This window comes from Aegilops tauschii, chromosome 5, assembly GCF_002575655.3.
Source record: "Aegilops tauschii subsp. strangulata cultivar AL8/78 chromosome 5, Aet v6.0, whole genome shotgun sequence".
In the NCBI taxonomy this organism is placed as follows: Eukaryota; Viridiplantae; Streptophyta; class Magnoliopsida; order Poales; family Poaceae; genus Aegilops; species Aegilops tauschii.
Window position 1 is genome coordinate 229,329,930 of NC_053039.3, and position 27,013 is coordinate 229,356,942.

The 27,013-nt window shown below is 46.4% G+C and overlaps 1 protein-coding gene across 5 annotated transcripts; it reads right to left on the reverse strand.

Moving 5' to 3' along the window:
* Positions 1-6,520: 6,520 nt before the first annotated feature.
* LOC109771166 (uncharacterized) lies at positions 6,521-26,277 on the reverse strand. 5 transcript variants are annotated; one of them, XR_012184529.1, is made up of 10 exons: positions 26,014-26,277; positions 22,633-22,881; positions 22,316-22,531; positions 20,173-22,222; positions 19,676-20,068; positions 19,231-19,535; positions 18,933-19,096; positions 18,737-18,849; positions 16,746-16,821; positions 6,521-6,743 (listed from the first exon to the last, which is right to left on the reverse strand). XR_012184529.1 is itself a non-coding variant. In XM_045228842.2 (9 exons), exons 2-8 carry the CDS (start codon positions 22,837-22,839, stop codon positions 18,777-18,779), a joined length of 3,408 nt encoding a protein of 1,135 aa, XP_045084777.1. In that variant the 5' UTR covers positions 22,840-22,881; positions 26,014-26,277; the 3' UTR covers positions 15,228-16,821; positions 18,737-18,776. The 5 variants fall into 5 exon arrangements, 2 of the variants coding, with proteins under 2 accessions (XP_045084777.1, XP_020185456.1); XR_002234741.4 differs by lacking the exon at positions 6,521-6,743 and adding an exon at positions 15,228-15,602; XR_002234740.4 differs by lacking the exon at positions 6,521-6,743 and adding an exon at positions 15,228-15,610.
* Positions 26,278-27,013: the final 736 nt, after the last annotated feature.

Here is a 27,013-nt window from a genome sequence, read left to right on the forward strand (position 1 = left end):
CATAACCTTACATTCACTTCTCGTTTCGATAATGGCATTAGTGTTGAAAGTTTTACCTGGTGCAATACCAGATGAGTATGACCCGTGAAATCTTTCGGGCTCACATAGATTAGGAAAAGGCATAGGTTTAACCCATCGGGGCATCTTAGAAACATATACCACAAGCTTCGAGAGTAAGTATTACCAGCTCGATGGCAAAGCATGGTTGGTCAAATCAAGGAATAGAATTTACCAATGGAAAAAGAACTTCCAAAGTGATTGAAGATGAAGGACGCTATCGGATAAAATCCAACAAAGGATCCGATGGTCCATAGCGGAGCTGATGTAGGTATCGACACACAACCAGAGGAAGAAACAATGTGAAGGCATTGGATTATAGTAGCAACTAACTAATTCAAAGCTCACAGGTAAAGGAATTTTGATTTCCAAATCAAAGGATCGGAAGCAAACGCTCTGATTAAGGGTGGGTAGGTTCATTAGACCTAAGGGTACAATTGACGGCAAATAGATTGGTCGAGAACAAGCTTATGTTCAAAATGACGTCTGAGCCGGAAAGATAATTTAAAAGGATCAACTGAAGATTGCATGCATTCGCACTCGTGTTGAATCAATAGGATCAAAATGACGGTGTCAAAGGAGACTAATGAATATTGCCAGCCATATGGAAAGCATCCATAATGCAAGCAGACAAGTATTTGCAGAGCAATAAGTTGCTAAGGATTTTTGGAGGATCGAATAGTATTTCGAAGACTTTTGTGAAACACCTGAACAACTAGGGATGAGCGGATACTCGGTAAGTGAGAAGAATTATCTGTAGGGGTATTCATGTGGCAAAGAACTGCGAGGAAGTAGGCACAAAGTATTCTCGGAACAATAGAGAGGATTTCGAGGTATCTTATAATATCGAGATCAACGGGGAATGATTGTATGAATGGCAAGTGTATGCAGTTTTCATAGGGGTTGACGGTGGAAGGAAATCGCAAATGCGATGGCACAAAGACTCGAGAGAACATCGTAGAGTAACTTCGGAATCTTCTAGTGCAGCAAGCAATCATCTGAAGTGAGGGGCTCTCCGGGAGAAAGTATTTCCGAGAACCTAAAGTTAGTTTTGTTTTTTAGCAAAATCATTTAACCCAAATAGAAGAGATGTCAGAGTCCCAGAGTATAGGTCGAGGAATAAAAGATCCTACTACCACCCAATGGCGACGTGGGCCCGTAAGCCGCACAGCCATGTTAGTAAGAGTTTTGCAATGACTAGACTCAACTTCGGCCAAAGAGTTGGAAAGGGGATTCCAACAGGAAGTCGGCTCTGATACCAACTTGTGATGCCCCCGATTTAATCGTACACTAATCATGCACGCAAACGTGTACGATCAAGATCAGGGACTCACGGGAAGATATCACAACACAACTCTAAAACATAAATAAGTCATACAAGCATCATAATACAAGCCAGGGGCCTCGAGGGCTCGAATACAAGTGCTCGATCATAGACGAGTCAGCGGAAGCAACAATATCTGAGTGCAGACATAAGTTAAACAAGTTTGCCTTAAGAAGGCTAGCACAAACTGGGATACAGATCGAAAGAGGCGCAGGCCTCCTGCCTGGGATCCTCCTAACTACTCCTGGTCGTCGTCAGCGGGCTGCACGTAGTAGTAGGCACCTCCGGTGTAGTAGGAGTCGTCGTCGACGGTGGCGTCTGACTCCTGGGCTCCAGCATCTGGTTGCGACAACCAGGTAGAAAGGAAAGGGGGAAAAGAGGGAGAAAAGCAACCATGAGTACTCATCCAAAGTACTCGCAAGCAAGGAGCTACACTACATATGCATGGTTATATGTGTAAAGGGCCATATCGGTGGACTGAACTGCAGAATGCCAGAATAAGGGGGGGATAGCTAGTCCTGTCGAAGACTACGCTTCTCGCAGCCTCCATCTTGCAGCATGTAGAAGGGAGTAGATTGAAGTCCTCCAAGTAGCATCGCATAGCATAATCCTACCCGGCATTCCCCTCCTCGTCGCCCTGTTAGAGAGCGATCACCGGGTTGTATCTGGCACTTGGAAGGGTGTATTTTATTAAGTATCCGGTTCTAGTTGTCATAAGGTCAAGGTACAACTCTGGGTCGTCCTTTTACCGAGGGACGCGGCTATTCGAATAGATAAACTTCCCTGCAGGGGTGCACCACATAACCCAACACGCTCAATCCCATTTGGCCGGACACACTTTCCTGGGTCATGCCCGGCCTCGTAAGATCAACACGTCGCAGCCCCACCTAGGCACAACAGAGAGGTCAGCACGCCGGTCTAAATCCTATGGCGCAGGGGTCTGGGCCCATCGCCCATTGCACACCTGCACGTTGCGAGGGCGGCCGGAAGCAGACCTAGCCTAGCAGGCGTTCCAGTCCAATCCGGCGCGCGCTGCTCCGTCGCTGACGTCAAGAAGGCTTCGGCTGATACCACGACGTCGAGTGCCCATAACTGTTCCCGCGTAGTTGGTTAGTGCGTATAGACCAAATGGCCAGACTCAGATCAAATACCAAAATCTCGTTAAGCGTGTTATTTTTAAGTATCCGCGGACGCCGACCAGGGCCAGGCCCACCTCTCTCCTAGGTGGTCTCAACCTGCCCTGTCGCTCCGCCACAAAGTAACAGTCGGGGGCCGTCAGGAACCCAGGCCCACCTCTACCGGGATGGAGCCACCTGTCCTTTCAGCCCCCTCATCAGAATCACTTGCGGGTACTCAACGAGCTGACCTGACTTTAGTCACCACATGTGTCATGTATATAAAGTATATAGTATATACCTGTGATCACCTCCCTAGTGATCACGGCCCGATAGTATAGCATGGCAGACGGACAAGAGTGTATGGCCACTGCTGGAACACTAGCATCCTATACTAAGCAGTAGGATAGCAGGTAAGGGTAACAACTGTAGCAACAATGACAGGTTATGCAGCAGAATAGGATTAACCGAAAGCAGTAACATGCTACACTCTTCTAATGCAAGCAGTATAGAGAAGAATAGGCGATATCTGGTGATCAAGGGGGGGCTTGCCTTGTTGCTCTGGCAAGGAGGGGTCGTCTTCGACGTAGTCGATCACAGGGGCGGCATCGGTCTCGGGGTCTACCGGAGAGAAGAGGGGGAAGAAACAATAAATATAAAGCAAGCCTAGCATCACAAAGCATAACATGGCAAAACGCGGTGCTAGAGGTGATCTAACACCGGGATGGGTAATACCGGTGAAGGGGGAAAACATCCGGGAAAGTATTCCCGGTGTTTGACGTTTTCGGACAGATGAACCGGAGGTGGAAAGTTGCGTGTTCGCTATGCTAGGGATGTGTGGCGGACGAACGGGCTGCGTATTCGGATTCGTCTCATCGTTCTGACCAACTTTCATGTACAAAGTTTTTTCATCCGAGCTACGGTTTATTTTATATTAATTTTGGAAGTTTTATACCTATTTTTATAATTAATAGAACTAAATTAATTATAAAATGTAATTATGATGTCAGCGTGATGTTAGCATGATGTCATCAGTCAACCGTCTGTTGACTGGGTCAACAGACGTGTGGGTCCCGATCGTCATTGACTCTGTTAACTAAACAGAATTATTAAGTTTAATTAAGTGATTAGTTTAATTAAACAGAGTTAATTTAGTTAATTAATTAATTAACTAATTTTATTTATTTATCTTTTTTTATTCTCTGGGGCGGGGCCCAGTTGTCAATGGGCCAAAAGGCCTTAACGGGCACGGGCCCGACGGGTGCGTGGGCGCTGCGTGCGCCCGTTAACGGGCGGAGGCCACGACCCAGCGCACCAGGGCGCCGGCGGCCACGGCACTGGTCAGGGGAGACCCAGGCCGCAGCGGCCGGAGACGGGGCGTCGGCGGAGGGGGTGGCCGCGGGCTCGGCTGGGCGAAGCTGGGGGAAAGCGGGCGACGAGCGGACAGCGGCGAACGGGGCCAGGCGGGCGAGCGCCGCGACGGTGGGCACGAGGAGCGGGACGGCGCGGACGGACCAGCGGCGCACGACGGCGGGGGTTGGTGGCGCGGCCGGGCGGCAGTGGGCGCGCGGGAGGGAGAGTAGGCGGGCGCGTGCAGAGAAGGGCACGGTCCCCAGGGCGCTGGGCGCTAGCGAGGCGCCGGTGCGGGCGCAGTCCCGAGCGGCGCAGCAAGTGAGGGCCGGGCGCGGGCGCGCGCGCTAAGGCGCGGACGTGGGCGCAACGGGGTCATGGTGAGCGCGGGGCAAGGGAGAGAGGAGGTCGCGGGCCTCACCGCGGGGCGTGGGGTTAAGGGCAGCGGGGCTCGGGGAGGTAGACGGGGACGACGGCGTTGTCGGAGACGGGGAGGCAGTCCGGCGAGGGAGGCGTGGTCGAGGCGGCGTTGGGCGACGGTAGAACGGTGGCGACCCGGTGATGAGGGGGCGACGTAGAGGAGAAGAGGATGGGGCGGTCCGATGGGGAGGCGGCGCTGGCGAGGTGTCTTCGGGCGGCGGCGGCGGGGTTGGTTACCCCTGATCCAGATCAGGGGGGAGGGAGGAGTGGACTGCGGGGGGGGGGGAGTGGCGATTGTGGGATGGGGGCTAGGTCACGGTGGGGGGTTAAGCAGGGGGGAGCCAGCTAGGCCGGCCTAGTCGACGGGGCCGACTGGGCCAAGAGGCCAAGTGGGGAAAGGGGGGCGGCCTTTGCCTTTTTATTTGTTTTTCTTTTCCTTTATTTATTTTATTTCTTTTTCTGTTTTAGCTTAGTTTCCTTTTATTTTTGTTTTAGAAAAATACCAAAATGGCACCTAATTTGATGTTACCAAATATGCCACAGCCACACTACCAAAATGGCACCTAATTTAGGGTGGAGGACCGGAGGAATTCATTTTTCGTGGTGCTCCTCGAGTGTCGAGCTGGGACTTTCCGGGTGAAAACCTAAGGTCTGGCTTTCATTTGTTGTGCCTGGCAATTGCCTCGTTGAAGGAATTGTTTTGAGAGCTCGGACTTCTCCAGGATGAAAACCTAAGTTATTGGATCAGACAACGACGGCGCTTGTGCACTTTTACCTTCTTCGAGGTGTTGCTTTTGGAGACCTTTTATGTTTTCCGAGTGCTCTATTTGGTGGTGGTCTGTGTGCGGCTGCTGAGAGGAGTCGATCACTGTGGTGGAACCTTTGTTTTCCTTTCTTTTTATTTTTTTCCTTTGGTTGTGTGCATCCTGGATGTCTTTGCGACATCTTGTAGATGCAGAGTGTGGGTGTAATTCGCACGATATTAATATATTCCCTTTTCTAAAAAATAGTTCGTACCACCAAACCAAATACGGATTTGCTACCATTTTCTCACTTCGGCCTTCTTTCGCACCGCAACACTATAAGGCCAACGCCAACGCGCGACTACATTTGGTCCATTCCTGTCCGTTTGGGTCGAAACGAACACAAATCGGGGCCCAACACGACGACCCAAAGGGACGAACGTCCATTTTTTGTCCGTCCACGACCAATTTTCGGCCGAAATTTGGGCAAGGTTTGCGCCAGCACAGATGCACGCGGGCGTTCCCCTTGTCCTCGAGCTGGCCCGCCCGTCAGTGACGCGTACGCGATTCCCTCTCCCCCTCGAGGCCCCGGCACCCTCGCCGCCATAGCACCGCCCATTTTTTGGCCGCTCCTTCGCTGCCCAAGCCTACCGCCCGCATGCACATATTCCCCCCACCTGCCCGCCACTTTGGAGGAGTTCTTGCCAACGTTTGTGGCCTCTTCTTGCCACCATCGGTGCTAGAGAAACCACGGCCGCCGGCACCACTAATCATCCCCAACACCGTCCGCCTCGCGCTGCAAGGCCGTCGTCCGCCCTCGTCTCCGCTTCTACAAGTCTGTAGCCCTGCTGCATGTACGAGGTGCTCTTCACCGGCCGCGTCTCTACCACGATCGCAAGGTGTTCGACACTTTGCTCGCAAGGTACCATGGATGGTGGGATGAGTATTTTTTTCAACAACTTCATTTGTTCATTGGATGATTCGTCATCGGACGATGAAGAGTTTGTGGTTGTTGTATTGGTCGTCAATGACCACATTGCTAGGCAGTAGCCGAGGTTCTGGGGGTCAATCCCGAGCCATGCTCCGGCGTTGAACTGCAATAGAGAGAGAGGTCATTGCCTGCCTTTTGTCGATTACTTTGAGAGCAACCCCCTCTTCAAACCCTATCTTTTTCGGCGGCGCCTACGGATGGCGAGGCACGTGTTCAATCGTATCGGGAGGGAATGTAGCATGTGATGATTACTTCGAGTGCAAGGAGGATGCCCTTGGTAAGGTTGGTTTCTCTTATCAGAAATGCACTGCAGCTATTCATATGCTTGCATACAGAATTCTGAGAGATCTTGTGGATGAGTACGTCCGCATGAGTGACTTGTGACGCCCCCGATTCAATCGTACACTAATCATACACGCAAATGTGTACGATCAAGATCAGGGACTCACGGGAAGATATCACAACACAACTCTAAAAATAAATAAGTCATACAAGCATCATAATACAAGCCAGGGGCCTCGAGGGCTCGAATACAAGTGCTTGATCATAGACGGGTCAGCAGAAGCAACAATATCTGAGTACAGACATAAGTTAAACAAGTTTGCGTTAAGAAGGCTAGCACAAACTGAGATACAGATCGAAAGAGGCGCAGGCCTCCTGCCTGGGATCCTCCTAAACTACTCCTCGAAGCCGAACTCCACATAGAATCATCCTCGGGATCTCTAGCTCCTGGACTCCAGCATCTGGTTGCGACAACCGAGAAGAATGCAAAGGGGGAAAAGAGGAAGAAAAGCAACCGTGAGTACTCATCCAAAGTACTCGCAAGCAAGGATCTACACTACATATGCATGGGTATCTGTGTAAAGGGGCAATACCGGTGGACTGAACTGCAGAATGCCAGAATAAGAGGGGGATAGCTAGTCCTGTCGAAGACTACGCTTCTGGTAGCCTCCATCTTGCAGCATGTAGAAGAGAGTAGATGGTAAGTTGACCAAGTAGCATCGCATAGCATAATCTTACCCGGCGATCCTCTCCTCGTCGCCCTGTGTGAGAGCGATCACCGGGTTATATCTGGCACTTGGAAGGGTGTGTTTTATTAAGTATCCGGTTCTAGTTGTCATAAGGTCAAGGTACAACTCCGGGTCGTCCTGTTACCGAGGATCACGGCTATTCGAATAGATAAACTTCCCTGCAGGGGTGCACCACATTACCCAACATGCTCGATCCCCTTTGGTCGGACACACTTTCCTGGGTCATGCCCGGCCTCGAAAGATCAACACGTCGCAGCCCCACCTAGGCACAACAGAGAGGTCAACACGTCGGTCTAAATCCTATGCGCGCAGGGGTCTGGGCCCATCGCCCATTGCACACCTGCATGTTGCGAACGCGGCCAGTGAGCAGACCTAGCAACCTCCATTTCAAAGGAAGTTGTGTTACACAGTCCAACCCGGCGCGCGCCGCTGAGTCGCTGATGTCACAAAGGCTTCGGCTGATACCACGACGTCGAGTGCCCATAACTGTTCCCGCGTAGTTGGTTAGTGTGTATAGGCAGGTGGCCAGACTCAGATCAAATACCAAGATCTCGTTAAGCGTGTTATTTTGAAGTAACCGCGGACGCCGACCAGGGCCAGGCCCACCTCTCACCTAGGTGGTCTCAACCTGCCCTGTCGCTCCGCCACAAAGTAACAGTCGGGGACCGTCGGGAACCCAGGCCCACCTCTACCGGGATGGAGCCACCTGTCCTTTCAGCCCCCACATCGGAATCACTTGCGGGTACTCTATGAGCCGACCCGACTTTAGTCTCCACATGGCTCCACATGGCTCGCATCAATGTCCAGGTTCTACAAGGTCGCGGTGGCAGTGTTTGGCCCTGAGTACCTGAGAGAGCCAAATGTCGCAGATACAACCCGGTTGTTGGCGATCAATGCAGATAGAGCTTTCCAGGAATGCTTGGCAACATAGATTGTATTCAATGGAAGTGGAAGAACTATCCATTTGCTTGGCAGGGCCATATGAAGTGTTGCACTGTCATGTTAGAAACAATGGCTTCACTAGATCTTTGGATATGGCACTCTTTTTCGGCATGGTTGGTTCTCACAATGACATCAACATCCTTCAACGTTTTCCAGTGTTCGCAAGGCTTGTAGAAGGCCACTGCCCAGAGGTCAACTTTGAGATCAGTGGTCGTACTACAAGGGATACTACCTGGCTGATGATATTTATCCTCGGTGGTTAACTCTTGCAAACACAACATCCAATCCAGAAGGAGAGAAGAAACAAATATTTGCCCAATCACAAGTGTTAGAAAGAATGTGGAGCGTGCTTTTGGTGTGCTTCAATCTCGATGGGCTGTCGTTCGACACCCTGCATTGACATGGAGCACCGCCTAGCTTTGGGAGGTGATGACTGCTTATGTAATCATGGACAACATGACCGTAGAGAATGAGCGTGATGACATCATAGACGACAAAGAATTCCAATTTTGGAGTGAAAATGTTGTTCCTGAGCACCAAGAACCGACAATATTTGAACAGTTCATCCAATTTCATCATGAAATGCGTGATTGACGAACTCATATGCAACTCCAAAATGACTTGGTTAAGCACATATGGAATCACATTGGCAACCAGTGGATGCATCAATTCATTTTCTTCAATGTATTCGTGGCAATTTAAATTTGATTGTAAACTTTGTGTTTTTTATTATGATACTATGTGATCTATTTGGTTGTAAACTGTATGCAATGTTCTTTTTAGTTAAAAAAGTCTACATTTGTCCGCCGTCCGGCCGGACCAAATGCATCGGCCGCACTGGCAACACATTCACAAAAGAAGCCAGACGTCGCATGTTTGCACGACCCAAACGTACAAAATCCGGAGTTGGCCTAACCTTCCCGATGCCACCACATCCTCTCCTACTTTGCCTTTTTTTTAGTCTTCTCCTGCTTTGCTTTTTTTCTTTCGAGGGATTTCTCTTGCTTTGCTTTGCTCTCTCTCTCTCACACCTGCGCAGGTAACCCCGGCCTCCCTCTCTACCAAGGTCCACACACGTTGCTGCTCCACATGGGTCAACATCTGTAACGCCCGGATAATCATGCTACAGTAATCTCACGTTAATGATGGCACGTCACCTCCGTCACTGTAATTAATCTCGGGTTAAATCAAAACCGTTTCAAATTTAAATCCTAAATAAGTCAAACGACAAAAGTTTTCAAATATTAAAATAAAAATGTTCGGGCTATGTCAATTATTGCATCGGTAATTATGGTGAAGTAAACACATTTTTATAAAATGCCTAAATAAATTAAATTGAAATATAACAGAAAAGCAAATAAATAAAAGAAAAGAAATTACAAAAAAAAAGAAAACAGAACAAACAAAAAAAACAAAGAGAGGAGCCCCCCCATGGACCCTGGCCCAACTGGGCCAACCCCCAGGCCCAGCCGGCCGGCCCACCGACGCCCCTCTCACCTTATCCACCCCCACTCCCCACCGACAGCCCCCCACTCCCCCCGAAATATCCCCCTCTCCCCCGATCTGGATCGGGAGGAGAGCACCGCCGAACCCCGTCGCCGCCCGGAGCTCGCCCTCGCCGGAGCGCTGCCCCGCCGGCCTGCCTTCGCCTCCTCGCCGGCCTGCACCTCCTCCCCTGCGCCGGTCGTCCCCGACACTCCTCCCCGCGCTCGCTGCCCAGACCCCGCGCCCCCCCCTGAGGAACACCTCCCCGCCTTCCCCTCCTCTCTGTCCCGCACGCGCTCCGGCCGCGCGCACGCATCTCGCCGCCGGCCCACGCGCGCCTGCGTTCGGCCACCACATCCCGCGCCCCCCCCCCCCACTCGCACTAGCACCTCGCCCCGTTCGGCCCCGTCGCGCACACCCGCCCTGGCCACCAGCCTCGCCTCGCCGCACCCTCTGCGGGCGAGCGCCCGCCAGACGCCGCTCGCCACTCGCCGGAACGCCTCCTCCCCGAACCGTCCTCCTCCCCCTTCTCTCCGCCCCCGTTCGACCCCCTTGCGCTCGCCCCTGCCGTCCGCCACGCGCTCACGGCGGCGGCGTGCTCGTCGCGCCCTGACCGCGCGTCGTGCGCCCCGCACACACCGCGGCCGCCCCTACGCCCGCCTCCGCCTGCCGCGGCCGGCCGGCGAGCCCCGCGGTGGCAACGTCGTCGTCTGGGTCCGCCCCGCTCGGCTCCAGCGCCCGCACGCCCGTGGCCATGCGGGCGGGCACCCGCACCCGCATCGCCCTGTGCCCGCTACGGCCCCTGGGCCACTGCCAGGTGGGGCCTCGCCCCCCCTGAGCCACTACCCCCTGGGCCCGAACCCCCTGGCCTATGACAAACGGGGCCCAGCCCACAGAACAAAAAGAAAATAATAATAATAATAATAATAATAATAATAATAATAAATAAATAATAATAAAAAAGAAATGATTAAAAAAATAAACTAATTAATAAAAATTAATAAATAAATAAAACAAATAAAAATAAAATTAATAATAAAAAAATAATAAAACTAAATTTAATTAATTAATTAACTAAATTAATTAAGTTAATTAATCTTGTTTAAATTAATCTAATTAGATAGTTAATTAACTAAACAGTAGTTAATTAGGTAACAGCCCCTGACAGGTGGGACCCACCTGTCAGGTTGACCAGGTCAACGGTCAACGTTGACTGCTGACGTCAGCATGACCTCATGCTGATGTCATAAATCCATTTTCGAATTAAATTCCAGAAATTAATAAAATCTTTAGAAAATCATATCTTTTAATCCGTAACTCGGATTAAATTATTTTCAACATGAAAGTTGCTCTGAACGACGAGACGAATCCGAATACGCAGTCCGTTCGTCCGCCACACGTCCCTAGCATAGTGAACCTGCAACATTTCACCTCCGGTTCATCTGTCCGAAAACGTGAAACACCGGGGATATTTTCCCGGATGTTTCCCCCCTTCACCGGTATCACCTCATACCGCGTTAGAACACGTCTAGCTCTGCCTGTTGTCCTGTTATGCACTTGCTTGCTATGTATTTACTGTTTCTCCCCCCTCTTCTCTTCGGTAGACCCCGTGACGATGCTGATGCCCCTGTGGTCGACTACGTCACTGACGACCCCTCCTTCTTGTCTGAGCAACCAGGCAAGCCCCCCCTTGATCACCAGATATCGCCTATTCTTCTCTATACTGTTTGCATTAGAGTAGTGTAGCATGTTACTGCTTTCGTTAATCCTATCCTGATGCATAGCCTGTCATTGTTGCTACAGTTGTTACCCTTACCTGCTATCCTACTGCTTAGTATAGGATGCTAGTGTTCCATCAGTGGCCCTACACTCTTGTCCGTCCGCCATGCTATACTACTGAGCCGTGATCACTTCGGGAGGTGATCATGGGTATATACTATATACATTATATACATGACACATGTGGTGACTAAAGTCGGGTCGGCTCGTTGAGTACCCGCAAGTGATTCTGATGAGGGGGCTGAAAGGACAGGTGGCTCCACCCCGGTAGAGGTGGGCCTGGGTTCCTGACGGCCCCCGACTGTTACTTTGTGGCGGAGCGACAGGGCAGGTTGAGACCACCTAGGAGAGAGGTGGGCTTGGCCCTGGTCGGCGTTCGCGGATAAATAACACGCTTAATGAGTTCTTGGTATTTGATCTGAGTTTGGCCATTTGGTCTATACGCACTAACCATCTAGGCGGGAGTAGTTATGGGTATCCCGGCGTCGTGGTATCAGCCGAAGCCTTCGTGACGTCAGCGACTGAGTGGCGCGCGCCGGATTGGACTGGAACGCCACTAGGCTAGGTCTGCTTCCGGCCGCGTACGCAACGTGCAGGTGTGCATAGGGCGATGGGCCCAGACCCCTGCGCGCATAGGGTTAGACCGGCGTGCTGACCTCTCTGTTGTGCTTAGGTGGGGCTGCGACGTGTTGATCTTACGAGGCCGGGCATGACCCAGGAAAGTGTGTCCGGCCAAATGGGATCGAGCGTGTTGGGTTATGTGGTGCACCCCTGCAGGGAAGTTTATCTATTCGAATAGCCGTGTCCCTCGGTAAAAGGACGACCCGGAGTTGTACCTTGACCTTATGACAACTAGAACTGGATACTGAATAAAATACACCCTTCCAAGTGCCAGATACAACCCGGTGATCGCTCTCTAACAGGGCGACGAGGAGGGGATCGCCGGGTAGGATTATGCTATGCGATGCTACTTGGAGGACTTCAATCTACTCTCTTCTACATGCTGCAAGATGGAGGCTGCCAGAAGCGTAGTCTTCGACAGGATTAGCTATCCCCCTATTATTCTGGCATTCTGTAGTTCAGTCCACTGATATGGCCCCTTTACACATATACACATGCATATGTAGTGTAGCTCCTTGCTTGCGAGTACTTTGGATGAGTACTCACGGTTGCTTTTCTCCCTCTTTTCCCCTTTCTATACCTGATTGTCGCAACCAGATGCTGGAGTCCAGGAGCTAGAGATCCCGAGGATGATTCTACATGGAGTTCGGCTTCGAGGAGTAGTTAGGAGGTCCCAGGCAGGAGGCCTTGCCTTTTCGATCGTTGCTACTTTTGTGCTAGCCGTCTTAAGGCAAACTTGTTTAACCTATGTCTGTTTTCAGATATTGTTGCTTCCGCTGACTCGTCTATGATCGAGCACTTGTATTCGAGCCCTCGAGGCCCCTGGCTTGTATTATGATGCTTGTATGACTTATTTATGTTTTAGAGTTGTGTTGTGATATCTTCCCGTGAGTCCCTGATCTTGATCGTACACGTTTGCGTGCATGATTAGTGTACGGTCAAATCGGGGGCGTCACAACATCCCCCCCCACCCCCGAGCTCGTCGGCCAAGACAACTCGCGAGTCGCCATGCCCGACCTTCCTACCTCAGCACAACCGCCGCAGTCCATAAAAAAAAAGCAATGCCAACATCGTGGCTCTATAGAGATTTCACTCTCCTCCAACTAGAATGATGTCCGTTTGTCTCGTGTTTGCTTTATTAGGACAGCCTGTGTTGAGGAGTGCAGGAATGAACCCGGGTACATATAAACCCATTTTGAAAAACACAGTTCTAAATGCTAAAAAATTCTTTAAAAAAGTTGCACGGGTATGTCTTCATGTTCATGTGCATAAAGTTTCAAGAAAAAACAAGTTTTTTGTGACCTGTGCAAAAAAGACAAAAATTTATGTCGTGGGACACTATTTAGAAGCACTGAAATTTGTCTTTTTGCGGAGACAAAACAAAAGAACATTTTTTCACAAAACTTTGTGCCACGTACACACATTACGAACATGTATGCGTGATATTTTCTTTTGATTTTTTTGACATTTTAAAACATGCTTAAAATGCGTTTTTTTAAGTGGATGCATATGCCCATGGGTTTAGGGGGTGATTAGTTAAGAACTCTCCATTTCTAAATACAAGACCTTTGAGATTTTAATAGGCTCATACCAATGTGTGTAGACGCATTTTAGAATGTAGACTAGTTTAAATTGCTCCGTATATAGTTTATATTGAAATCTTAAAAAAAACTTATATTTAGGAACGTGGATCTATATTGTATCAAGTTCAGAACCATCTAGGTTGGGTTATCATTGAGCTTATGCCATGTTTGTATTTAGAAACGGACCACTCACGCGTGAACCACCAAGATAACCACTCGCGCCTGAACCTAGCAACCACGATCTAGCGCCGCCGCCCACCAAACAGCGTCGTCGGAAGCACTTTCCACTCGTGTCTCCCCCGCACGAGCGGCACCAAAGGCCCCCTCCCTCCACCCCAACCCTAGCCAGCACCAGCCTTAGGCCAACCTCTCTGTCCACTAGCGTCGCCGGCGGTGGCGCTCATCTCGCCAAAGGCGAAGGGCTGAGGAGGCATGCAGCAACGGTGCATCGAGGCGGAGATGCATAGTGGCGGGCGTGCAGATGGTGGAATGTGGAGGACAAGGTGTTGTGGTGGCGGCGCTGGGGTGGGCGGATCGAGCGAGGCCGGTCCTCAGCGGCACCATTCGAGGCGTTCCTGCCATGGCGGGTGGTGGCGGCAACGGGCCCGTTCTGGGCCTAATCTAAGCCGGCAGATTGTGGTGGCCGCTGCGTGCTTCGGCCAGATAGCTCGTTATCCGCGGGAGGCGGCGACGCGGGTCTTTTTAGGCCTAATCTCCACCGAATCCAGCGAAGTCGACGACGGTCTGGTTCGTCTTCTCCTCTACGGCCGCCGGTGGCATAGGGGCTACTGGCTCGGCTTGAATAAAGGTGGTTGGCCCTACTGTCCTTTGATAATTCATTGATCTGCTTCATGTCGGCCTCCTTGATCTGGACGCCGACGAGTTCTGGTCTTCCTCTCGAAGATCTCACCTATTGGCGCATGGCGCCACTGGATTTTTAGATCGGAATTGATCCGGTCAGGCGCACCCTTATCTTCGGCCGGAGAAGCTTCATGAGAGCGTGGCGTGAAGCTTTGCTATCGTGTCGGTGCCATGGGACATGTCTAAGTATAGATTTCCATGCATTGACAGTGGTGAAGAAAGTCATGGCGGCTGCAATCGGGGGATTTAATGGCAGAGAGGAGTTTTGGTTACGATGAAGATTTACGGCACATGGTCTTTGCAGGAGGGGACAACAACATATAGGTGACAAGCAGTTCTGGTTGTGGCAAGCATTTTTGGTTGTGCTCTCGAATACCGAGCCGCAATTTCCTAGGTGAAAGCCAAGGTCTGGCCTTCATTGGTTGTACCTGACACTGGCCCTACTAAAGGCATTATTTTGGGATCTGGGTGAAAACTCACAACAACACTTCTGCCTTGTTTACTTTTTGGAGGTGTCACTTTTGGAGAACCTCTTTTGCGGTCTGAATGTTGTCTTTGCCGATTGTTAAGAGTGTTGTTGTTGCGAGTGCTTCATCAATGCGACACGGTCTTTGTTTTTATATTTCTCTTTCTATTTTGTGCATCTTGAATGTCTTTATATCTTGCAAGTGCTGAGACCGAGTATAATTGGTATCTTCACGATAGTAATATATCCCGTTTTCAAAAGAAAAGAAAATGTTTCTCATTTAGAAATACGATGTTCAATTAGGATTCAAATTTCAAAGAATATGTGTAAAATTATGTAATGCATGACCATAATGTTTGAATCATTTTATGTGATCAAAAATACAAATTGTTTCAAGTGGAAAAGCACCGTACAAAGAGAGATAGAAGGAAGGTAAGCTTTATGTAAGGCTAGATGTTCACGAAGAGAATAAAAAGTATTTTCCATTAATTTTCTCCAACATCTAGAACTTTTTTGGTCACCAAATTCAATTAACTCTATTGGAGATGCTTTTACTTGGAGATGCTCTTACACTCCACAACGCAATAATCGTTACAAAGTCTTACAAATAACTCAAAAGGAGCTCATAGCCAAAATTTTAGCAATACAACATAGATACCGAGAAGGAAAAAAAAACTAGTGGTCATAACAGTGCTACATAAACAAATTTGTACGTAAAGTACATCAGATGATAAAACAGGGCCAGGGACGGTGATACTCAAGAGCATTGCATTTACCAACGCTGACATATTTTTCAGGCTTTCGGCGCATTCAGTATGAACTCCCAATAGGGCGCTACAATACTTCAAAAATTGTAGCATAAGATATGACAAATCTAGGAAAATGGTCACAACACATACCACTAAGACACTAAAAGCAAAGCATGCCCCTTGGTTGCCTAAGTTTTGAGATAATCCATAAATATAATTTGCAGATCTACCACAAAACATTATGCAGTCGTTCACTATTTATGTGATCTGCCGATTTATTTCATACGGGCATTGTAAATGTATTGTAGCCTTATGACAAATGCGAATAAAAGTCCAGTAGGAGGAGGGTTTCCAACTAGACTTTTATTCGCAATTTTAAGGTTTTTCAATTTCATACGCAACAAAAGGGACATATTTTCATGAATGTTGGATCGTTTCCAAACTGAACAAAATGCATGCCATTAGGTATATTTTTTAATACGGGACACAAATATTACAAAATAAACAAAAAACCATTGCATCAAACATTGAAGTTTGTAGTTGATCGCCATAATTTTATGTTATGATACTAAATAGTGGGAAAAAATAAGGCAACAAAGAGTTGCACATAAATGGCCATTGAACCTATTTAAATAAATTGTTATCAAACTCACATGCAGATGCAAGTGCAAGTCAAACAAAGTTCAAGTATACTTTACAACAACTTGGTTTGAGAGCTGAGGCTATTAGAATTGTTGTGGAATTTTGCCCCACTTAAGCAAGTTTGAATTTTGTGGCCAGCCATATCATGCACAACCACAATAGTGGCTTGCCGTGCTTCCTTAGGACCCATCTTAACTTTTATAAAAATAATTTTCTAGACAAAACGTACCACATAAGTAGGACTTGTTGGATACTAATAACAACCCCATAGAACACACAAGTGATTTCAGATGCTTGCCAAAACAAGCACTAAACTCGTAATGGTAATCTCTATAACAAACTTCTGTGTCTATGTGATCAGCTAGTCCAAGCCAAGTTTTATAAGTACACTAAGGTGCAATTTTCATGCAATATCATGCCATGTCCTATAACTACACAGATCCAAAAGCACAGCACACATCAAATAGCATTTGTTTAAGAAATTAAGAAACATAGACCAGCACAATCAGTTTATATATCTAGGCCACAAATCTGTGGAAAATTTAAAGCACTTTGTAAGAAAAGTTCAATGCATATCTATCCTTACCGCCTTCAGGAAAGCATGCAAGTATGATTGTATGAACATGAAGCCCTCGCATGGAATTTCTTAAACTTGTCAATTTCTGCTTAGCAAACAGACAACAAAAAAAGCATATCATTCAATATTCACATTGGATGAAACACATCCAGAAAAGGATACTGCCAAGAAAACTTATTGTATGCCAATAATTGACCATCATATCAAAAAACTTAAAAATGATACTACTAAAGGCGCCTAGTGTCCATAAGTTATCAATGGCGTTCTCAAACCCATAGCTATGATAATTAGACCAAGAACACGTCTCACTATTTTTAAGAACAGGGCAATTATCTACAAATAACTGTTCTTGTATTTGTATCAACAATTCTACATATAACCAAGCTAGCTAGCCGAATATACCAATGCCCATCTCAAAGACCAAGTATAAGGGTTTCGCTTTTGTTTCCTTTTTAGTCTTTGAGCTGCAATGCCCACAAATGTTAGGTGCAAATCCTTTCAATTAGACCACCCCCAACATGCATTCATGCTAATATCCGGTATCTATTATGCCACATGTCTGTTGATTACTGAATTTGCGTGCCAACCAATCAACGAAGTGACATAAGGCTAATTCAACACTTCAATTAGTAATGTAGCAGGCTCTCCAATAAGTGATTACCAATAGGCAAATTCCTAATATATCTCACGAATAAAAAATGATACCTATAGTTAGGATCAGTGTTCCAAATAACAATCAGCAGTGCATGAATAATCACCCCACCAATTAGTGTTTACAAGATAAACGGGGAAATAACAATCCACAGTGCACGAATAATCACCCCACCATTTAGTATTTACAAGATAAACGGGGATGCGCACTATTTAAGTACGAGTCTGATAATTATATTTACACTTATATAATGAAAAATAAGCATCTAAAAGATCATTCATCTAAAATCCAAAAAATTCAACTCCCAACAATCAGCCATGCAAGCAGAAAGGGGGAGATTGGTTATTCTATGCTTGTTAAATGTTTTCAACCTAAGATGTTTCATGCTACAATTTGTGGTGGACAGGGGTTACAAATATTTCTACTAGACAACCCCCTACATCATATTCAATATCTATATAAGCTGTCATTTCTATCAGCCTGGCCTTTAAATGCGATTTCACAAAGGCCTTTATTTGGAGCAGTGCCTATAATCTTAGGGTTCATTTCAATAGAAGGTGATGGCATCTTCTAGGATTTAACATAAGCAAACTGGTGGCAATTTTACATAGTGCCCTAAAAGATTATAAAATATACCACAAGAGTCTTATGTTTCTACAAAATACAGTATTACCTTTTAGCATTTTTGTAACAATTCTATGTGATATTTAGGCTCCAGTAAGAACGACAAAACTCACGTCTACCTAGTGGATATACATGGAAGTCAAGTACGCCCTCCATTTCAAAATACAAGGCCAACAGTGTTTCAATATCCTTTCAAAATATGAGGCATTCATGTAGAAATGATGACTTCACATCTATATGGCTACAAATATTCTCTCGTATTTTCAAGACAATAACACCATGGCTAACATGGTCATTTCCTCTGCTATTAATTGCTTCCTAAATCTCATGCTAGACCAGCATGCACCTTACAAAATGAAATGGAGATGGTACATTATTATCAACTATTATCACATGCAAAACTGGAAGGCTGCACGCTCGGAAATAGAAGCATCCTCAGAGTCAGAATACAGGAATTGAATATCCAAAATAGCAACAAAAAGTACCATAAAAGCATGAACAGTCTGCAATACAATATAATAACAGAAGTTTGGGGCTACTAAATATTCCATTCCAAGCATGCAGAACTACCTTAACCCAAATGCATGAACAGGTCTCAGTTGAGTGGTCGCAAATAGATCCAAACAGCACTAGCGACCTGGCGAAGGACGGGGGGCAAAGCAACTAACTGAACTACTGAACTTAGCGTTGCACTTGAGGGGGGAAATGCAACCACCATACCTACCTTGAAATCTCATCGAATGCTGAACTATGTAACAGGAGGTCTAACGCCTACTTCCATGGAAGTTGCTCTTCATGGCTACTTTTTTGTTTAATGACTTGGGGCCTCCAGGATTCCTGAGAAATGGGCGAGAGTTGCAAATCAAGGAAATGTTTCACCTAGGATGTTCTAATTCAAATTAGTGCAAAAATATACTCACATTTTCTGTCGCTTCGCAACATCATGCTTCATTTTCAGAACAATGTCCATTGCATGCTGCTGATGTTCTCTTGTATGCACATGTAGACCAAGGTCCTCTGCACTCCCACAGTTAAACATGCATATCCGGCACCAACCAACATCTCCACTACTGAAGAAACCACCCTGGACAATACAACATCAGTTCAGTGATTAATAGGTACTCCTACATCAAGTATATAGCATATAGAAACTCATAATGCATCAGGGATAAACACAAAAACGAAAATAAATTTATTAATTCAATATCCATAACCCACCGAACTGAAGCGGCCAGATTCTTGTGGAAAACCATGTCGAGAATAGTCATCAAAGTTTGGATCATCTGGATGTATGTGTCCTTGGAACCGGTGGCCAGAAGGTTCAATTCCATGCAATTGACCATGCCCAAGGGGTTCAGAACCATGAAGATTTCTTGGAAGAAAAATATCAGCAGGGTGGAAATGTGTATGAGGGAACCCTGGATTGTCAAAATCATGCTGTCTACTCCCTGGAAGGTTGCCAGGGCCTAGTTGGTCCTTACGAAGACCTCCAGGACCAGCTGTCATCCCTTGAACAAATGAACCTGAAAACCATTTGAAGCAGCCATTGAAAAATTGTGAAAAGGATCAAGTAGTCATAAGCTCCTCTTCATTCATTAAACCCATGAAGACTTGCTGACGATGAAGTTTCAAATCAAGCCTTGAATCATCTTATAAACCTTACCTGGGTTTCTAGGCATTCCATCAACCCTGTGATGGCCAAATTCTGCACCAGGTGACACAAAGTCAGGATGGCCAACAATTGAATGGGGCTTCCTTGATAAATCTTCAGGGAAGCCTATAGGATATGGGCCTGGCTTGTTTGGGAATGGAGGCCTTCCAGGTAATGAATCGAAACCATCAAAAGGCCTTGGGCCTCTCTGAAAACTGTCATCATCAAGATGAGTTGGTCCTGGAAATTGCTTCATATTCTCTTCCATATCTTTAGGGTTGACATTGTATCTGCCAGGATATGGTGGCGCCAATGACCTGAAATGTTCCCGTGAAGAATTGAACCCTTCTTCGTGGAAAGCCCTGGAATTTCCTAGCTGCTCTCCGCCAACACCATTTCTCATTCCTGAACAGAAGGAAGTTTTGGTCAAGATGCTTACAATAAAGAAAACTCAAGTGTCCCTAAAATGGAAAACTCAAAAGTGTTTGCATTTGATTCAAGAGAATTACCAACAGGATGTGGTCGGCCGACATTTTCTGGAGCAAAAGGAGGCATAGTTGTGTCATGAAGTCCAGGCAAGGGTCCAGCCATGGGCGGTCGAATCATGCCATCATCAGGTCTGGTGGGTGCAGGCCGCGGAAGGTTTGGTGCAAGCGCCCTTGATGCCATTTCAGATTGATATACACCATATAGTTGTTGCTGCACTGTAGGCCGGACATTTTCAGGAAAACTATGACTAGGTGGCCTCATTTGATTCGTCTGGGCTTGCGTACATGGCACAGGACCAGGATGGAGCATATGCTGAGGAAGCATGGTATCAGGTCCGGATGGACGCTGTCGGCCCATGCCTTGGGGCACATAGGAACCCAGTGCTCCCTGGCCTTTCTGTGATGCCTGCTGCAATGATCCTCCTTTCTCAAGATCATTGGATATATTTGAAGCTTCAGACTGTGAATTACTTTCCTGGACACCAGACTCATCCTTTCCTTTGCCTTTGTCTAAACCATCTGCAACGCCCAATCCAATGCCAGTTTGTACCGCATTTTTTCTGATATTACTAAAATCATTCTGCTCCCCATTCACATTTTTATCACCCAGCGATTCTGGCTTTATGCCAGAATATTCACCGCCTCCATTTGTATTATCACCTACTTCAGCATTGCCAGTAGCATTAGCTGCACTTTCTGACTTTCCTGATTCTTGGAACTGATGCGGTGTTGCAACATAACTCGTAGACCTGCTAGTCGAGGTTGGAACATGCTGCTGCTGCTGCTGCTGCATATATTGTGGACCATGGGGCTGGAAAGGTTGAGGATGTATATGTTGTTGTGATGAGTGCATTCCTTGCTGGTATGATTGACCTGTTTGTGGAGGAACGGGTGTGCTGAGAGGAAATCCTTGTGGTGGTGCCTGCGAAGGGATGCTGGGATGCATTGGTGGCCGCTGAGCCTGATGCCCATGTTGCTGATGTTGTGGGGTATGCTGACTACCTTGAGGAGCCAGCATGGATGGCTGTTGACCTTGCAACGGAAATTGACCTTGAGGAGGGTGTACAAGTGCAGGATGCTGAGGACCAACTAACTGTTGGTGAGATGCATGTACAGGGTGCTGGATTGCAGCACCATGTGGCATCTGATGTGCTGGCTGAGGCTGCGAATATGATTGATGACCTGCTACCCCATGTACTGAAGGGTTCTGAGATTGTGCAACTGGATGAGGCTGATGATAGACATGAGGTTGTGGGTACGATTGCTGCTGCACTTGTGGATGCTGGTGCTGTACCTGAGATTGAAGATGTTGCTGCTGAGGTGGGTACTGCATTTGCGGTTGTTGCTGGGTAACAGCCTGCTGATGATGTGGAGGATGAGGTTGCACATATGGCTGCACCTGGGAGGCTATTGCTTGAGTTGCAGGCATTGCAAATGGCTGATTACCAACTTGGGTATGGGCTATAGGTTGTACATCACCTTGTGGTTGCATCTGTGGAATTTGAGGCGCTGAATGCAATGGTGGATTCTGCTGAGGCTGTGGCTGAACAGCTGGTGCTTGGAGTTGAGGATTCTGGGACTGGTTTGGCACCATGTGTTGGGGCTGTGACGGCTGCAGGAATTGAGGCTGAGCATATGGAGCAGGTTGTGCAGGAACTTGAGCAACATTCTGTGGTGCCACTTGTGTTTGAGGTTGTGTGTACTGTTGGTATTGGCCATACTGTTGATACTGCTGGGTGTAGGGATTGTAGCCAGGGTAATGCTGCTGGTAGTACTGGTGGTACTGGAGCTGCTGCTGGTACTGCTCAGCTGTTTGAATTTGTGGTGCAACTGCTTGACCTTGAGTAGCAGAAGTAGGTGCCCCTGCGAAAGGGGCCACAGCAACCGTGCTTGTTGTGGTCACACCAGCTGAACCAGTTACCAGTGCAGAAGCTGTAACAGTTCCAGCTGTAGGAGCTGCTACAGGCGCCACAGAGGAAACTGCAGAAGGATCTTGGGTGACTGCCTGGGTCGTTGCAGCTGATGACTGTGTAAGACTACCATCAGCCTGTTGTGTTTGGGGTTGCACGCCCTGCAAAGACACAAAAAGGTACAAAAATATTAATGCATAAAGAAATAGTTATAGACTTATAGAACAAATCACTTTGAGGCATGATGTACATACAGGACAAAGCTGAGCATGTTCTTGCACTTGACGATGTACAATCTGAGTACCACAACGGTTACAAACAACTGGTGAGTTCCCATAGGCGCAAGCGGCACCATGTGTGTTGCATTCAGACAGGTTTCCTTGCCATTGGCAACCACTCTTGTTGTACAGGCATTGTACTGTAACTTTACCAATTGTCTCAGCAAGTGATTTATTTGAATCCACCAGAGACTGCATATTTGAAAGCAGGTTATAACAAAGAGGGTACTACTTCCAAGTACACTAAACTCACTGTACTGTGCACAAATCACTCCCTTAAGAAGAGGCTATACCTTGGAATCAGCTTCCGTCACTAAGTAACCATCATAAGGGCAGGCTTGTGTGGTTGCTGCTACATAAGCCAAGCAAGGTTTGCAGTAGAGATGTGTGCACTGAGCTTGCAGAGCTTCGTTGGGGTATATGAGTGTCCGACAAACAGGGCAAAAATATTCACCAGGAAGAGTTTGTATATTCAGAATACATTCATTATCGAAACCCATTGTCCGGCCTCACTAACTACTATCCAGTAAGGGTTCTGATGCCTGTACATATGCTAATTTCATAAGTTATGCATTCAAAATGTATGAGCTAAAACCAGAAATCCAATGAGGACACAAAAATGTCAATTATTCTCTTTTATAAAAGGAAGCAAATACAAAATTTCATTCACAAGAAGACAAGTAATCATCAACACATGGCACCACCACATATACAACATGATAAAAAGAAACAAAATGGTTAGTCAATGATGCACAATGCTGAAGAAATGGCTCATCTTTTTAACAATAGCAAGTCAAATATTAAAAGTCAACGAAATACGAAAGGTGTAGCTGCTTACAGCCATACTGGATCAGGACAAAGAATATACGGGGTATCTAATTGTCACCACTCTCCATGATCAATGCATGATGGACAGCCATAAAAGGCAAGCCACCAAAAGTATTGCATGTGGGTCCATATGCCATCCTTATTTTTCAGTTATCAAGTGCGGTAGGTGCTTTGTTCAGAACAAGGCAAAGTTTGCTAATGAACCAAGTTACCAAAGAGTACCCGCAAATCCCTAATGTGCTAGCACGATACAGTAGAGATATACAACACATGCCTATACCATAACGTGCCATAACTAATTAGATAGATGAATATTTCCATGTCCAAGAAACAGACATCTGATAGCTTATCTCTTAGCAGCCAAAGTAGCTTGACAGCTGACTCAATCTTAAACCATAGCAAGAAATAACAAAGAGAACCTACACTGTCGCATAGTTATATAAGAAAATATTAGGGCCAACTGAACTAAAAAGGTAATGCTACTTCAGTAACAGTAGGTCAGACTCCAAGCGAAGAGTATAGAGGATGTCTAATTCTGTTACCTGCTCTCTATGGCCTGATTAACAGCCATAAGAAGAGTGACACGTACAGTGCAGCGCATGATGCATTAGGCGTATTCTGTTAGCTTTGGAGTTCAGCAGGTGTTATGTTGCCAAATAACCAAGTTACATGACAGTATCCCTAAATCCCTAATGTGCTAGCATGATAAGCAGTTCACATATACAACATGTGTTTCCACTATACAGGGTGGAAAACAGACAGGCATATGGCAGGTAATCAATGTAGCTAGAATTAGCAAAGTACATAGCTAATCTCCACAGACGAAATGCATGATGAAACAAAGATACTGATAATGATCAAACATACTGTTAAAGCTGAAAATTGCCATGCTAACCATGCAAATAGTGAAGGACTACATCATTGACACTGAAATTTCATTGGTCCTATATAAACAGTAGCGGACACCAGAACTTTTTAAACTCTGGGCAAACCACAAATCAAAGTGCTTAGGATGCCACCTTTTTTTCATGAAAATCTCGTGTTGCACAGCTGGCAAAAGCCCGGGCTGGAGAGATGCTTGGACCACCCATGCCTATAAATATAGTCTATACCTACTTTTAAAAAATAAAAAATAAAGAAAGGTGCGTTTCTCCAGTTTTTTGGTCAGTTCACCCGTTTTTCTCAATGCTGTTTTTTTTCTTCGAGCGCGCAGGCTGATGTCTATTGGGCCTCACCGATTGCCCGGCCCAGCAGTACAGTCAGGCCTCGCTTTCCTATAACTTATCGCACCAATTTATATATGTCTATGAATTGAAATAAATAAGCCGCCCCAAGGAGTGGGTTGCCGTCTGTGGGATTAAAAGAAGGGATAAATTTCTTGTGTGGAGGAAGGGAGGAAAAGATTTAAAGAAAGAATAGATCCCGCTATTATGAGCCCTTGAGCACGAAGGGAAAGAATTAGAAGAAAAAAACATATTCGGCAAGAAAGAAAGAAAGAAATTAGAAGAACGGAAAATAAATTCCATTCTCTATGCATGGGCCGATGGGAGAGAGGACCCATTAAACCCTCTTATTAGCAGGAAGTTAAATTAGAAGATTTGCTAGGAAACTAGCCAGAGGAAACTCACGCATGCCTACACGACCAAGGAACGACGATAGAAAGGGTTAAATCCTAAATAAGGCAAATCCTGCTGCATGCAAATAGGCTGCCAAGTTGGTGTTTAAAAATAAATTAATTTGACTTTTTATGCCTGCTATTTGAGCAATTTTACCGATATATGCATTTCTATTAGAGCTCGGCATGTGTGTCACCGCTGCATGGCACCATTCAGATGTTGTCGTACCGTGCTGATGGACATTTAAGTTGACATGTCAAATTCCTCTCCCGTTGCAACGCACGGGCATTTGTGCTAGTGACAAATAATAGCACAAACGACACACCGAGTGAATTTGAGTATCACTAGCAACAGACAAATTCTTAGATCTGAAGTTAAACTATTTCCATCTTAAATTAATGAGAGTATTCGAGGCTTACTAATCTGAACAGAAACAACATACTAAATGAATCAAAGTAACAAACAAAATTATAAAGCTGAAACGGCTTACTAACTGTTTACAATAAGGATTGTGGCGGCAGGCAGGTTATCAAGGTTAGGAAGCTAGCCAACTACGTTACCGGGCTGAGCAGAAACGACATGCCAAGAGTCAAAGTAACAACACTAGTGAATTACATTATATGAAAAGCTGGATATTGCTTGGTACCACCAGCCAAAAAAACAATAGTCATGTACCAAATGTCTACGCAAAATACTGGCAGGCAGACATGCCTAAGAATAATGTTGACATTGAGGTATAACACACCCACAAGAGGCAAACAAAGAGGGTGTGGATCAAAAGTAAGTACAAACACCGATCCGCACATCAACACCGATGCTTTCCAAACTAATTCACAAATGCGAAAGCAATAAAGCAATCTATCAAGCCATCAGCGGCAGTGAAGCCAGTGAACATATGCATGAAAAGGACCAAGTATGTGTCTAGTGCACATAAGGCGGCATCCACTAAGGAGAACTGAAATCCATATCTAGTGTCGGACTTAACTGGGGAAACGGGGTTCCGTTGGACGAATCCCCGATTTGTTTACTTGAATATATATAAAACAGCTAGTATGACTTGGTATTGATTAGGGATCTAATCAAAAGTAGCATTCGTTGAGGAAAATATGCATCAAAATACATGGGCGGATGCACCCGAACGTCACATCGATCCTTAAAAGGGGATTTGTCTAGTTTGATTCGGCTGTTCCTCACCCGCACAAAAGTACGAACAAGCTAGGGCTTCCTTACCAGCAACCGGAGTCGCGTGCCGACCACGCCAGCCCAGCAGCAGGACAAGGGGTCGGGGAAGGAGATCGCGAGACAAACTAGTTGCCACGCTTCGAGATGGCAGGCGCGCTTTGGTGGCGGTGGTGGTGGTGGAGGAGGAGGAAGAGGGGAGGGGTTTCGGCGGCGACGGACCCCGGGATGGTGCTGTGGGAGGGATTTGGGTGTACAAGGGTTCCCTTTGGTTCGCCGAGCCAGCCTCCCCAGAATACGAATATTGGATTTTGCAAGGGTTCTCTGTGTAAAAGGTTTTAATAGGGTCATACCCTCGTGAAAAAACTACTACTCCCTCCGTGAAGAAATATAAAAACGTTCACGGAGGGAGTACAAGATATCACCTGCAGTGCTGCTGGAATTGGAAGATGAAAATTTGGGTTGATAACATAAAAACCAAAAACAAAAACCATATGGCTTGTAATATTTTATTGTGTATAGTTGTAACAAAGTTATTGAATATAAGTAAAATAATTGAAAGATGGTTGTAACAAAGTTAGTGAGGAGATGTGTGTGCCAAAGAAAGATGGTTGTGTGGGCTTGTTTCAATCTTGCAATGCTTGCCAAGCAGGAGTGTAGACTTGTTGATAATTCTAAATTACTATGTGCGTTCACGGAGGGAGTACAAGATATCACCTGCAGTGCTGCTGGAATTGGAAGATGAAAATTTGGGTTGATAACATAAGAACCAAAAACAAAAACCATATGGCTTGTAATATTTTATTGTGTATAGTTGTAACAAAGTTATTGAATATAAGTAAAATAATTGAAAGATGGTTGTAACAAAGTTAGTGAGGAGATGTGTGTGCCAAAGAAAGATGGTTGTGTGGGCTTGTTTCAATCTTGCAATGCTTGCCAAGCAGGCGTGTAGACTTGTTGATAATTCTAAATTACTATGTGCATGTGGCTTACATGGTAAGTATTGTCGGGATATTGATCTTTTGAGGGCTAGTTTAAGGAAGAAGGTTTC

Excerpts from the sequence above, each read along its gene's own strand:
- LOC109771166 (XM_045228842.2), bottom strand. The coding sequence starts at position 22,839 with ATGGGTTTCGATAATGAATGTATTCTGAATATACAAACTCTTCCTGGT. Across the intron at positions 22,223-22,315 it reads AACATGCTCAGCTTTGTCCT|GGCGTGCAACCCCAAACACA; the intron begins GTATGTACATCA and ends GTGTCTTTGCAG. Across the intron at positions 19,097-19,230 it reads AATCTGGCCGCTTCAGTTCG|GGTGGTTTCTTCAGTAGTGG; the intron begins GTGGGTTATGGA and ends TGTATTGTCCAG.